The sequence below is a fragment of the Ischnura elegans genome, chromosome 9 (assembly GCF_921293095.1).
Source record: "Ischnura elegans chromosome 9, ioIscEleg1.1, whole genome shotgun sequence".
NCBI classification, from domain to species: Eukaryota; Metazoa; Arthropoda; class Insecta; order Odonata; family Coenagrionidae; genus Ischnura; species Ischnura elegans.
The window spans coordinates 92,810,526-92,826,092 of NC_060254.1; the positions used below are offsets into that span (position 1 = coordinate 92,810,526).

At 36.7% G+C, this 15,567-nt stretch overlaps 1 protein-coding gene across 4 annotated transcripts in view; it reads right to left on the reverse strand.

Annotated features, from left to right (window-relative positions):
* The window catches only part of LOC124165620 (follistatin-A), a 303,111-nt gene that overhangs the window by 54,971 nt on the left and 232,573 nt on the right, over positions 1-15,567 (reverse strand). For all 4 annotated transcript variants that reach the window (XM_046543088.1, XM_046543085.1, XM_046543086.1 and 1 more), the window contains 2 exons: positions 10,242-10,430; positions 8,145-8,378 (listed from right to left, as the gene is read on the reverse strand). In XM_046543088.1, the coding sequence (XP_046399044.1) occupies positions 8,145-8,378; positions 10,242-10,430 (423 nt within the window). The remainder of the gene's footprint in view (positions 1-8,144; positions 8,379-10,241; positions 10,431-15,567) is intronic.

Consider the following 15,567-nt stretch of genomic DNA (forward strand, 5'->3'; position numbering starts at 1 on the left):
GCGCTCAAGCCTCGCCTCAAGGTCACCTCACAGGGCGGCAGCGGGAACCAGAAATACGTCACACGGACTTTTCCCATCATTCCTACTTAGACGTCGCGTTTTCGCACGCTTGAAATTTTTCACTTTTCGTTTAATCGCAAGAAATACTATTACAGGTGTATTGAATTCACTTGCGAACACAAACGTATTTACTTCCATCACAGCCCAGTTGTCGGAGTTGGCCACCCCTCAGATTTTATATGTATTCGCTAAAAGACAAGAATAATGTCTATTGACCATCAAATATTAATTTTATTATCTCATATGCGTCTCAAGCTTTTTGTTTTTGATACCTGAAACTCATTGCAACTTTCTCATCAAACTTTGAAATTTTCAATAGCTTAAAAGGGCCTTTTGCTGTTATTTCCTTCTTTTATATAAAGCGTATTTTATTTTATAATAGATGATAATGTATGAGGTACTTCGTAAAATATATTTTGATAACAGTATAAGGTAAACAAATGGCACGGACATTTTCATAAATCTTCTTCTCCAGAATGATATCTGATACGACCCTTCGAGGCTTGATATCCCAAAAGTAATGCTCGGGAAAATCACAAATGAAATAGCATCAAATAGCAAAATTCTGTGGACTGCGTGCCAGTGCGCCACCGAACTCGGCAACTAGTCCACACCGCGTGTGTACTCAGATAAGATCACGAATCTCCCAAAATTGAGCCGATACTATTCCTCACGACAATTTCCGTTTACAGAAGTCTCACAACCGATTCAAGAATACGTCAGTGGTTTGGAAGATAATGGCACCATATATTTTTTTTCGGCAACTCATTTCCTCTCCTAAAGATGCATTCAAAAATGTAGAACAGTGGACCATTAACATAAACTCAGTGCTATGAAAAATGACTGACTCTCTAGCGCTTAGTGCAGGTACACGGGTATTGGAACTACTCCACTCGCTGACGTTGACGGTGAAAAATGAAAACATAGTAAAATGCACACCAATCATAAGAAACTCGTCCACAGCAAGTGGACGAGTTTATTATGTTTTCATAACGTTGTATTTAAGAGCGACACGGAAAATATAATATTAGAGCCCCACTATATTTCCAGGCTCGACAGAAGAGTTATTTTTCCGAACGGATTGATATGTGAATTCCTTTTTCCCCCGAACAATTAAGGACTTTAATAATTGCTAGTCGTAACTTCGTTTGAACATTTCCTTTTTATGTGCAAATGGCTGGTGTCCTAACACCCCCTGCCACACGCCTTTTCGGCGGCTTGCGAGGTAGTACGTAGGTGTAGATGTATATGTTTTTCTGTAGAAACTTACGCCCTTTCGGATGGGAACGTTTTCATTTCCACTTTTAGAGGTCGCAAGGCTCTCGTTTAAATTATACGTCTAAAAATATACTGCGTCACTAGGAAAGACTGGTAGAGCGATTGAAATTTTCTATAGTAAAAGGTTAGAAGGATTAAAGGACCGTTTTTCGTTTGAGAAGTTTTCAATACTTTGGTTTTTATTTTTGAGATGCTTGTACTCTCGAGTTGCCCTGCTGAAAAAGCTGCGTTTGCTTGTTTTTTTGCTTTATGGTCTTTTTCTAACTCGATCCACTGGTTTTCGGACTCCGCTGATCTATTTATTGCAGTTATTACACACATTATGAGTAATGCTCTCCGTATAGTTTTATTTTATACTTTTTGACGTGAATATAGTTCCATACCCTGCGGATGGAATTAGTATTAGTTATGAATCCATTTTATTTTACCTAGATATTCCATCGGAACCATTTTTTTTACTCTATTTTAATTTTTTCGCGGGGCCTGAATGAATTAATACCTTGTAATACTGGGTGAGTATTTCCTTCGGCAAAATTTTGGCTTTTTCTGACTGAAAATTAATAGATTCAATATGAAATATGCACTCAAAACTTGCTATTTCTTATCAAATTTGTCAAATGAAAGCTAATTGTTTATATGCCTCTAATAGTATAGGCAGCTGTCAGATAACTTGGCACGTGCCGCCACAGTGAAACGGCATTTTTTTTAAACCGTTTTGGGTTAATCATTTTTCGTGACTTATGTGTGTATTTACTCGTCATAATACCAAGAATAAATAAGAAGAGCAATTTGTAGAAATGAAATATTTGTGCTATGAATTACATGTCAATGCGGAAGAAAGATTTTTCATTCGGTACACGAATATAGGTTTCTATAATTTCAATTATTTCTAAACCGGATGCTATTTACAAGAAGTTAACCTATTCTACTTTTGCATATTGGATTTCCTGAAATACTCGCACCCGGGAGTTTCTGTGCCACCTTCTACATCACTTTTCAATACTATAAACGAGACAGCGTGAAGAAATCGAATGTATAGTCGGATAAGTAAGTGACTGCTACCATTTATATTCATGTGGCATATGAGCAAAAAGTTTCGAAACGACGCAATGTCACACTCCCTATTACTGGACGTTTTACTATTCAGAAAATGCAGATACATGTTTCTACGCAAGGGAAAATTAAAATGCCTCCGGTTGAGTAACTTGCGAAGCAAAAAATGTGCGGTACTCTCTTTAGTCCCTCTTGGATTCATTAAGGGAAACACTACGTAGCGGGGAGCATATTCCTGGCATTCTCAGCTGCGTGGCAAGCCGCACCAACACTCAACAGGCCTATTATGCCGCCGGGAAAAAAATACCCCCGCAGCACGTCTCGGAAGGAATGCAGCTCTGGAGCAAACCACGGTCGGTCATTGGGGGAATGAGGCAAAGCCATGTAGATCGCTGGCAGCTTCCCTTTCTTCGACGTTTGATCACGCTTCATTTGAGTGAAAACTACTTTTTTCAGGAGGCCCTTTGAGCGGAGCCCTTTTGCGGAGACATAGGTATTCAATGAAACATAGTGATAGTCCTCGACAGGGACCACAGCCGCATACTCAACGATCGACTGGAAATCTTTGCAAGGCTGTTGGGGGAGTAATATTTTAAGATGTGGTTAAGGCGAATGATTTTTTTATCTATGGATTTTTCGCACAATTTGTGCATTGCGGGTTATCACCGTGGCTTATACTACACCGTGCCGGTATACTTATTTACCCAAAATTAGCAAATAGCTCCGTTATGCCAAGTATGGGTGCAGCTCAGGGTGTTAAATCAAGACAAAATTGCATGTCATTAGTATGAAAATTTTGAAACATATTTCGATGATAATGCTTCATTGTCTAATGACCGAAAATAAGGGCTTTACTCGCTATATCATTTGAAAATCTGCCCGTTGAATCAGGCTCATATACTTCTCCAAACTTGGGAAAAATGTTGATTTATGCTTGGATGTGTGTATCGTTTTCAAAAATAACTATATTAGAGCATTATGACACATCTAGTACGTTTAAAATCAATCGGAATTGCGTGACCGCACCCATAATTTGAATTATTAGCCAATAGATGCTTTAATTGAAATAAAATCACTTTATTTGCTTGGCCGGTCTACTTAAGTCGAAAATATATTGAATTAATCCACTTTTTGTCATAAAGTATTAAGTAACCATAAAATTGTCTCTTTGGGTGGTAAGTCGTTTTTCGAAATATCGGCTGCTATGAACCATCCAGTGATGAGCCTAATAGGACAGTATAGATAAATATTTATTCCATTCATCACAATTGAAAAATTAAGCTGCTATCTTGTATTAATGAATTTTACTATTTTACAGGAGTGATAGCTGATACTGAGATGCACTTGTGCTTCTATGAGTTACTTAAAGGCCAGTTCTACATTCCAGTCTTTAGTGATGACAGTTTATTATTAATTAACTGCCAAAAATCAATAGCGTCTGTCCTTAGATTTACTAATGCGAAACAGATAGAGAACTTCCTACAAGCAGCAAATAGATGCGTTAGGCTCGCTGTAGCTCAAACCCTGGATATATGTTCATAGTTTCATAATCTCCGAACAAATACTTTACGATTGTTGTGATGCAGCTTCCCACTCAATTCTCGTAAACTAACTGATCTTTGCATCTTCCCCTAGTCCTATTCTTTCACATTCTCATCACCTGCTTCAAAAAAATCGTCGGAGGCCTCCAATGTTTCCTCCTCGGCTTTGTTCGTATTCAGGCCATCACCCCTCGTAGTGTTATTCGGGAGGTCTATCCCGTTGTCTTTCCGCCCTTCTCAAGACTTTTTCATTGCTCATTCGTTTTCACTTTCTTTCTTCCTTCTTCGGTTGCGCCATATTTCGAACGCTCCCATCCTCCACGTCTCTCCTGCTGTCATAGTCCACGCTTTTCTGCCATAGAGAACCATACTCAAAACTTAAGAGCTAATGAATTGTTTTGATACACTCATCAATGTCTCCCGCTATTAGTAAATCATAATTTTCGTAGAAAATGTATCTTTGCCTGGGCCAAACTACAGAGGGCTTTTTTATGCATCCTCCATCGATCTATACTCGACCTGAAGATTATGGGAGCCTTGAAGCATCTTTTGGGAATCTTCGACAGTATCTTTTAGTGAAAATTAATATTTTTGAGTTCCGTTAAAAACGTTTTAATGAATAAAGAACCTTATTTAGGCTTTCGATAGTTTTCATTTGATTTCCGTTGTTTAAGCTCACGTTTCGTCATCTAATTACACTTTGCCTTCATCGTTAGTTTTACAGGACCATGAAACGACTTCAGGTATCACAGCTAAAGTTATTCACTCGTGAAAATATTTCACTTTGGCCAAAACATTAATTTAGTTGATATATAACCTATAGAAGTTCGAATGATCTAGATACTAGTCTACTCTTCACCTGAAATTTATTGGTAGCTATCGCAATGCAGATAACATTTTATTTATTTATTATTATTAAAGTACAGTTACAATTTGGCCATTCGGTCGGGTGGTAACACATATGCAATTAAATAAAAAAGAAACACATAAACAAGCAGTTCAATATAAACATTAATCCAAGCATAGTGAAACATACAAAATGAAAAGACCCTTACAATTCAACCTTATTTAACTCTTTGATTAAGAACTTCAGATTTCGCGGAAAGGGTCCCAAAACTACCTTAGGGAGACCGTTTCAATCCCATATGGAGGAAAGAATATTTCACTCAATTGGGTAGTTGTTTCGGAAGATCTATTTCGTGTTTGTGATCCTTTCTCGACAGATAGTGCGTCTCCTTAGTTGAATACTGCTGTCGTCACGTGTTATCAGTGGAGAGGGTGGGTCATGGTGCAAAATGGGGTGAAAATAAATGTTTTATAAACCAAATACAACTATGTAAAAACCAAAATATCAGGAACATTTTCACTATTGCCAAATTATAGCAATTACACAAATCTCATCATGACACAGGGGTTAAGTACAGACTAAATTCAATGACATCTTTACAACATACAATTATCGGCAATTAATTAGTCTCTTCAAAATTTAAAATCATGTGTTCAGCCTTTCTCCTTGTAATACACTGCCGCATTGAGAAAATTTCAAATTCATCGAATGATAAAAATCTCCGAATCAGGCGTACCTTAACTAAGTGCAAATCGAAAGTATTCTAAAAAAATAAATCTCAAACCTTTTGCATGCATGCGTACAATGATTTCTTCCACCCAAAGTTGAACCATGACCATCTCTAGCCTTTCCCCTTCTTTCTTAACCTTAGAATTTTGTTACCATTCCTCTTCCTAAACACTACATCACGCTAAATAGCTTGCCCTCGCCTTAGAAGACCATTCGTGAACTTTTCTAAATATGTCACTCACGTTCAATAATGATACGAGGAACGTGCCCCCCCCCCAGACGCTTAAAAAAATGAGACAAAATTTTTCCATTTTCCTATCATTACGTTCGTTTGGTTTTGTGTGTTACAGAACCTCAATCATTGAATTTCATATTAATAAAATTCATGTTAAAGCAAGAGAATATTTCGTACAGTAATTGTTGTATCTTGTTTTTAATCTTAAAAATGAAAATATCGTTTTTCTGTCAGACCCTTGTTCTCCCCCCCCAGAAAAAATCCTGGATCCGCCCCTCGTTGTACCCATAGGGTTTATAAATATTTTGTTATTTTGCACCTAATTTGATACTTTTTAAGAAAGGAACACTTTCCTGTGCATAAAATTGCCTTGGTGCTTGGATATATTTGTTTGCCGGTGCTGCCATGCATGTAGAATGGCAAACCCACAAGTTTCTGGTGCCTAATGTCATTCTTTTATAGCTGATGCTTATTGTATACTATTAATTATGTATATGAAAGAGAGTCATATGTGATTTGATTCTTTCCCGGTGGACGGTGACTTTGAAATTCTCTCGGGCTTGCAGCCTAGTTAGGCACTCAATTTCTGCCGACGTTTCGGTGAACTACTTTTTCATCGTCCACAGAGGTGGTTGACCCGAAAACGTCTCCAAAAATGTAGTGTTCTAGCCCGGTGAGAAACATACAGTGGCTTAATCTCCAAAAAACGTACATTTTCTACCGGCAAAATGAAAAAAATCCGTTTTTTTTAATATAAGAACCAAAATTGTGCAATTACAGTTTTTCAATCGTACAATCTAATGTCGTAAGTGACAGAGATCGTTTATTTTTTTATTTTTACTTAGTGATGTCTACAGACGTGATATATATGTCCACGGGCATAGAAGAAGGGAATAATGTGTTTACTCAAGAGAAAAAAAAATATTTGCCATTGGAAATTCTGTAACTAGTCATAATGTATCATCATATCCGTTACCATCTTTCATGTCCATGGACTGCAGATTCTCTTCAACTTCTTTTTTCAAAAACTATACTAAATTTTTCTTCCAGGGTTAAAACATTCACTAAACCTAGTATGAACTCAAGTAACCCAATAAAGCTGACAATCTCCTTCTCTACACACTGGTTGATCAGGGCTATCACCATCTCCTATGGATAATTCCGTCTTTCCTGTATGTCCACCGTAATTGCTTTTATGGGTAGGACAAATGTTTTTTTCAATTTTATATCAAATATTATGAAATAAAATCAACCTAAAACGACTATTTCGGAATGTTTATATTGTTTTAAATCGTTTAATGATAGATTGCATTATAAGTTATTTAGTAAAAGTTGTAAATGCGATAAACACCTCTTTGAAAATCCAGGACTGTCCACGGACATGACGAATTATAGTTTGTGGAAATTAAGTTTGGGGAAAATAATTTTTTCTTTACTAATTTGTCAATGCTACTATGCAAGCGATTTAACATTTGATTAAGGGACAATTTTGATGGTTCCTTTCTCGAGCGATGGCGGACTTATAAATTATGCCACGGGTTGAACGATGCCAACTGCATGACGTCAGCAATCATCCGTTCCCCCCAGCTGCCGTTCCCTTTGCTGCCTTTCCCCCTATTAGATTTAAGGTGATTAGTACTAATAACCATAATTATTATAATTACATAAGAATGTTCCTCCCCTAACTGACAAGGGGAGACCATGTACCTTCCTCCGCCTTTTTCAATGCCGTATTTTTTTATGGCATTCGGAATGGCGAACACATCTCTGAACTGATAATGGTTCCATTGAATGGGCCTTAGTTTGGCTGTAATAAATTAATTTCCGAGCGGTATTTTTAACAAGAGTTATATAGTCTCAAAATAGCGCCATCTCTTCTACAGGATTAATTATTCTAGTGGTGAGTGGGTCCGGCGATAAAATGGGGGGCCCGGGTTCGATACTATATCATGGCGGAACATTTTGTAGTTTTCATTTTGATCATACGGCGACAAGTTTTTCACTTATGTTAATTGCAGCAAGCATAGGCACGAGAATATTTTTTATAGATAAGATAAGTATAAAACATATAGATAGGTAGTTATCTAATAGACATCTACCGTAGATATCTATTAGACATGCTGCTGTTTTGATAATAATATATCTAATAGATATCTACGATAGATGTCTATTAGATAACTATTTATCTGTCTGTAGATATCTATTAGATATCTAATAGATGTTTATTTTCTGTGTGGGGTATTAGGGTGCATAAAATTCATGCCTGTTTAGTTTTGATTTAACAGTTTTGGTTTTTTTATGGCAGTCCACGGACAAGCTTTAGTACGATTATGGGAAAATGACCTAAGGATTCTAGGACCCTATCATGTTTTTATTACTTCGAAGGAGGATGGAGACTCACTCTGGCAGTGTCCGTAGTAGGCGATGGTGAGGTCGGAGCTCTTCTTGCGGCACGATCGCTTCCGCAGCCGGCAAACGGAGCTGTAGGATCGGCCGTCCGAGCCGCACACGGGGCCCCGCTGGCCCTTGTGCGAGCCCTTGCCGTGGCGACAGTCCAGGGCGCATGCGCACTTGGGCCTCCCCTTCCGGATGATACACCGCTTGCCCTCGCCGCACTTCACGCCCGTGCACGTCTCTGCAAACAGGAAAAAGGGTTTGAAAACGATGCGCTTATTTTCATTAAAAAAAAATATGAAAAATATTGAGAACGCATCACTATGAAAAATTTGGAGGACGCATAACTGTGAAAAATTTTGACGGCGCATAACTATGAAAAATTTTGATGACACATCACTATGAAAAATTTTGAGGACGCATATCTATGAAAAATGTTGTGGACACATCATTGTCATCACAATCACTGGACGTTAATATTATTTTTCAATACGTATTTCATGTTTACATCTAACGAAATCTTATTAAAAATCCAAATTTACACATTGAATTAACCCGTGAGAGTATCTACATGGCAAATTCTCAGGTTGATGCACGAAAATAGATTATGTGCTATTTCCCGGACATTCATTTGTGAATTTGAGCAATGTTGGGTGTTTGAGTGGTGCCATTTTGATGGTTACCGCGTTCAAATATCTGCCCGCACGGTTTAATGCATCGCGTAAACACTCCTAAACTTAGTTTCATTTACAGGTGACCCATTTCGAAATGCACTTGAAAATGGAATGTAAATTACTTCCAAGAAAATCTTTTAATTTATGTTCAAATTCAGGGTACTGACACATATTTTAAGCGTCTATTTCACAAGGAATCCTAGCATATTCAGAGAGATAATATTATAATTTGTAACGAAAGATTACCGGTCTCGTAAGATTGATTCATTCTCGTAAGGAGGCTTGGGTTCTAAGCATAAGTGATATCATTTAATGATACCAGAATATCCTTAGTTAAGTTCATACTGTAATGAAGTCCTAAACCATAGATGCAACCTTGATTGCAGAACATAAGTATTATTAACTAGTTTAAGTGTAAATTTATCATTCCTACTTATGGCTATACTTATATGGTGAAAGTTTTGTACATGATGGGCAAGCAAGTTTCTGAGAAAATGTAACCTGATTGGTATGAGGCATGATGTCATGTAATTATACGCTAAAGGTTTATATGTCTCCTGTCACAAAAAAATTGTGAAAAAATAAGTAAAGCTGTGTACAAACAACTAGCCACAAGTCTATAAAGTATTTATAAAAATATCTACGCGTACTAAACGACGTCTATCATTATTTTGAAGAACTAACTGCAGCACACACTGCACTAAAATTACGTGGAGTGATTTCTTAGCTGCCAAGGCGTCTTTTTCGGAGTAACTTTCTTCATTCAACTTAATATCCAAAATATCTTTCATCCCAAGATGTCTTGTTCCTCGATTCACGGTTAGATCTAACAATAACCTGTTGAAAAGCGGATGTTTAAAAAAAGAATACGGCCCGGCGCATTCTATAGGTTCACGGACGAATATAATAAGAGAGAATCCTGAAGTCGTCCTCTAAATTGTTGTCAAACACCGCGCATTTAAATGGGTTTACAAAAGTCGCCACTCGTGTCCCTGATGGACAGTTTGATCCGAGTATCACCTGGACATTAGATATAATTAGGGGTGTGAACTTTTTGTATTATTACAAACTTTTTGTATTAAACAACATTATGTATATAAACCGAAATTTATATACATAATGTTGTGGTCTATCAAATTCATAACTTATTAACGATATTTCTTGCAATTACAAACGCTTGCGTAACGCTTTCTATACGCCCGTAGCAGTGTATGACAAATGGCACAGCTTCTCTTTATAATTTATGTAATTCAGGGGTTTAGTCTTTCTGCGACGAATCCCATACTTTTGCTGCATGTTAGGAAGTGATATGCTTACGCGGTATGTCAGGAGATGCCCTCTTTAAATATTGCTACATTTTTATGTATAGCGTGTGGACAGTATTTTAAAGGTGCAGTCTTTAATGATAGAGTAATGATTGAGAGGCTTACCCCTGCACGCTTGGCACGGGACGCCCCCGCCGAGGGCCCTCCAGAAGAAGAGCGATCCGGGATCGAGTTCTTTGGCGCTCCAAGCCGTGGTCGCACCGCCCCCGGCACAGCAGTCCTCGCGCCCCATGCGATGAGAAATAAGCTCCTTGCAATGGCCGCTCTTCGTCTTCGAAGTCCAACACATCCCTCCTGCAAAGTGAAATGAGCAATGTGAATTGATATACAATAAAAATGTGTACACACAAGAAATTAGTTTCTTACAAAAATTTCATTTTTTCAAATCAATTTTCTTTCTGTAAGATTTTACACTTTCGCGGCGAACAGCATGTAAAAACTCTTCTCGGGATACCGCCGTGAGAGTGGGTAGCGAGTCGGTACCCGAAACGTCGGAGCTCTCATATAATCTTACCCGCGCGGTATTCCGAGAAGAGTTTTTACAATTTTCATTCTGTTCTCACTATGGCTCCATTGCCTTAACAGCAGATTCCGTACCAAGAATTTTTTTATCTTTTGAGTCCCCTGCATGATAAAAATAACGTAGTTACTCTCAAATTGTAACAGAAAAAATGATAGTCACTCATTCCAAACAAAATCGTTATCTTATAGAATAAGCTTACAATTCAAATTTATATATTTACCCTTTACTATCAATCATTCAATATCATGAATTTATTTTTCTTTTGACTACTATTTGTGCTTTCAAATCTTTTTCATCCACTCTTTAGTATCTTCATTTCATCTGTTTTATCAATTAGAACCTATGATCCGTTGCAAAACTTGTGATTGAAAAGAAATGATAATGTTAAAATTATTCATTCCATTTATAAAATACGGACACATTGAGATATCGGAGAAAATAACTGGAAGATATGATTATGGGTCCGATAGGATGCGGATGTTTGCATTAATTACTGTTTTACTGGTCGTATTCATCGAGGTTATGGTGAGATAAGGGGTTGAATTTGGAACCGGAGTATATTATCTCTTTAATGTAAAATCTATTGAATTATGCCGAAAGAGAGGGTCAGTGAAATATTTTTGTGCGGTACGTAAATTAGTGGTGGAAATTAAAGAAATTTTTTAGCATATTATGCTGAAATTTAATTCAATTCAACGCCTAGCTTGAGAGAAACACCGATTGTGATACATTTTAAGTCTCTGGAGTCATAACTCACCGGCGAATTCTACCCGGGTTTTCCACTGGATCTGGTATTTCATGTTTTCTTATGCCTCGATGTAATAAGTAGTTCATAAAAGGATTTCCGATGACACATTTATGAGTACTCTAATTTTCTCCGTGTATTATTCCCTTGTACAATGGATCTACAAGTGGACAATCGAGGTGAGATAGTTTAAATGCATACGTGTATCTTGTTAGCGAGCTTTCATGATTCAATATCTTTTTCAATATCTTCTCACTGCGTTCAACGTGGAAGTGGGAATGATTGAGCTTAAGGAACACACGTGAGCCAACACCGTTATGAAGACTTCGTTTTTTTCGCAGCCGACCCATCTATTTATGTCCACCTCCGAGTTTCATTGCCCTTCCTTGAGATCGAATGTACAACTGCATGTCTAGCTTCATATAGCTGTCACATGTACTGGATTGAAAGCAGTATAAATAGCAACCGCGTGTCTTGTCTGCTGGAGGAAAATATCCCACCCTCCCTCCGTCTGAAGCCCTTGGTGAATCAGAAATTATTCTCATGTGCTTGCAAGTTGGAATCAATGCTTTATTAACTGAAACCTGCAAGTTAATGCTAAAGACTTATTTTATCTCTGTGGTAATCAATGATAGATGGATTAGTCTTGTTAAATTCATTTGTTTTATCCTGGGATTAAAATTTCTCCACGAAAATATGACTATATTTTCATAAAATTTTATACTATTTTCAGTAAAACTTGGTGATGGCATTTTCTGGAAATGAAAAATGCTAAAATAATGGGAATTCTGAAAAAATGAACCAGAATATAGGTACTTTCTAAAGATTTATAGCAGAATTAAATGAAAAAACATAGATGAAACGGTTGCACGTTTACGAAAGGAGTGGTCTGAGAAACATGACGATTGCAACTGTGACTTTTAGGTCGATTACACTGAATCAACGGTTAAAAGATAATATAAGTTTTATAGATAAGTAAATTTTATGCCATCAATGATTAAAATATTTCATTTATTCTGGAGGTAAGTCAAATAAATCGGTATGGATTTATGTGCCATGTCGATTGGAAGAATAATTGTGATAAATACTCATAATGCCGTGAAAACTCATTTTAAAGTATATTATAAATCATAATTCCTCATATTCATCCTATACACAAATAGATATTATATTTTCGGATTGAGGTGATGTTATATAGTTTCAAATTAACCACTGATATAAATCCAATCTAAATTAAGATTTTTTAACATGCCGGAAATTGGGTGCACTTGTAAAATCTTCTTGGTTTTGTGCGGATATATGGGTATCCTCCCGTTAATAGAATCCTAAAATATTTTACGCGACAGCTTATAAATAAAGCAGGAGCTTGCAAACCTTTTGTTTATATGTATCTATATTGGTGTGACCTAGAAATGTACAATTTTTGAACAGTAGGATGACTATGGCTATTTATAAGGCAGAAAATCTATCTGGTAAGATGAAACAATGTCCCATTTTTTCTTAACTGTAAATATGATCTTAAATACTATCTCTTTGGGTTAAGTTAAGTAACTATTTAATTTATCGAAGAGGACAAATGTTTTTTTTTCTAATCATTATTAAATATTTAAATTTTATCATCAGTATCTGAAGAGGCATTTTCTATATTATAATTCCATTTTTCAAATATAATTACACCTTAATATTCTTTGAACTTCAAAATAGTGAATTTTCTTTTGTTATCAGTTTAAAAAATAACGTATTTGTAACCTAGCAGGTGCAGTGAGAACTTTCAAACAAAGTTACCCATATCCTAATAAATTATTTATCTAGCAATTTTGCTTTTGATAATATTTTCGGTAATAGTTGTTTATTCCTCATTTGATAATAGTAGGACGATATCATTCTTTATTAAAATTTTTATGTAAACACAGTCTCTGCTGCTTTACTTGGTCTTGTATGGAGCCAATTAGTTGTATTTTTGTCAGCCACAAAATGTGTACAGGGAAACGATCTAACGGTGAAACCCTTATTTATTAATCAACATCCACGAAAAATGTCATTTTCTTTTTTATTTTGGCATAAATACCTCTTTTTTTATTTTAACACTTGAATACTAAACTCGGTTGAAAACTGATGGTTTAAGAGTGACACACTCAATACTTTAAGTGCTTGCTTCAGTGGTGTAGCAATGGGGGAAGTCCAGGAGGTCTTGTCGCCCCCACCCGAAATATAAAAACACAATTACTTAGTTTCATGAAAGAATTAAAATAAGGCAAAAATCGTGAATTTACGAAAGATTTCTTTGAAAAGTAAAGTTTTTTCGATTACAAAAAGTGTTAAAATTAGTTGAAAACCCTCTAATTAATACCCTGTTTAAAAAAATGTCCCCTCTGGTTTCGGACCCCCCCCCTGAACTTAATTCCTGGCTAACCCACTGTTCTGCTCTAATTGTGGCGACTAATCGCCACACATCTATTGAGAACACAACAACCTCACCGGATATATCCTTTGACACTCTATTTTTCAATTTTTTTAAACTTCATGACAATCATGGCGTCTGCCAACAACAGTGATGAATCTAGCTTTCAGCTCCGTGCGCACGAAATATAAGTATAGCCAGTTAAATGAAATGCATAGTTTTAAGAGGCGTACAAATTGGCAATTTCTCAATGACATCTCCTCACGTGAATATTTATTCTGGAATGTTTAACTTCTTTATGAAGCATCTCCCGCACTGCTCGAGATATCAATGATGCTTGATCAATGAACGTCTTGAACGCTTAAGTGATATTCAAGACCATTTGAAATGTTCTTTTATGAGTGATTGTTCAACATAACTTGAATCGAGTTTAACGGCCTTTCACACTGTTCTAAAAAGCTTGAGTTTACTTGAATGACGACAGTCAACACGGACGACGAAGAAATAACGTATAGCTATACCGAGAGAGAATTACAATGGTAATTTTACTCACAGGCAAATGTTTGCATAAATTTCTTGCAGCACTTCACTTTTATACTTTGAAATAAAGATTTATTTGGAAAAGTACAAAGTATCATCACGACGAGGTATCAACCTCCACCATTCATTTCAACGAAGTATCAATATACGCAAACTGCCTGCCATTCCATCTCCCCACCTGAGCAAGTTCAATGCTTTGTGTCTGCCTGTAAAACGATCGTTTGGGATCAAATGCTCTTGTGAATTGAAGGCCGAAGTTTAGGCAAAGCTCAATTAGCTAAATCAATCATGCCAGAACAAATCAGCTTGAGTACATTCTGTAGCCTAGAGTCAATTGTAAAAATATTAAATCGAATTTATATTCTTGCCAGTCCAACCGTTTACGCGAGTTTCTTTTAGATTCTTATTTTGGACCATATTTATTTTTCTCTACAGGATTCTGATAACAATAGATATTATTGGCCTAAATGCTTTATCACTAAGTCTTTGGATTTGCTTCAATCGCATCCAAGTGATGTTTATTAAGTATTTCAGATAACTCTTATCCCTATGGCGGGAAAAATATTAGATCGGTGTGTGATAAAGGATTTTAGTCGTTAATTAGATAACTACTGTCGCCGCGAAAAGAAATAGAACGCTGAATTCTAATAATTTGCATGAAATTCTGTCGAAGTTCCATATGGTCGTGTCATATGCCGTTTTACTCATTGCTTTTTCGGCTACAGCAATGAAACGTTGTTTAAACGTAAACGTTTCGCTTATATGGTCGAAAGAGTCACGGGCAAAATATTTTTTTATTGCATTTAATTGTATTTCTACAGAGAGAACGACATCTTCGCATTACGAATAACTTTTAAAATTATACTTAACCCATTATTTGATTTTTGATTTGCCGGGAGGTAGATTTCAATTCACGAGAAGTAGAAAAGTACATGAACATCGAAGTTACGTATGCGATATGAAATAATATTTCCAAACTTTTCATTTAAGGAAATAATTATATTGTTCCTTTTAGTGTGTATTGTCCGGGCCTGCTCTCCGGCTGTGGCGCTGTGCGCACGATTTGGACTGCTTGTGGCATCATATGCTCTGCAGTCCAGCAACATCTTGTCCGGTAGTGTCCGAAAATATCCACAGGGAAGAATGACGCCTCGGTAGCTTAACTGGCTAAAGCACTCGACCAGAAATCGGGGGGCCCGGGTTCGTATCCCGGTCAAGGCGA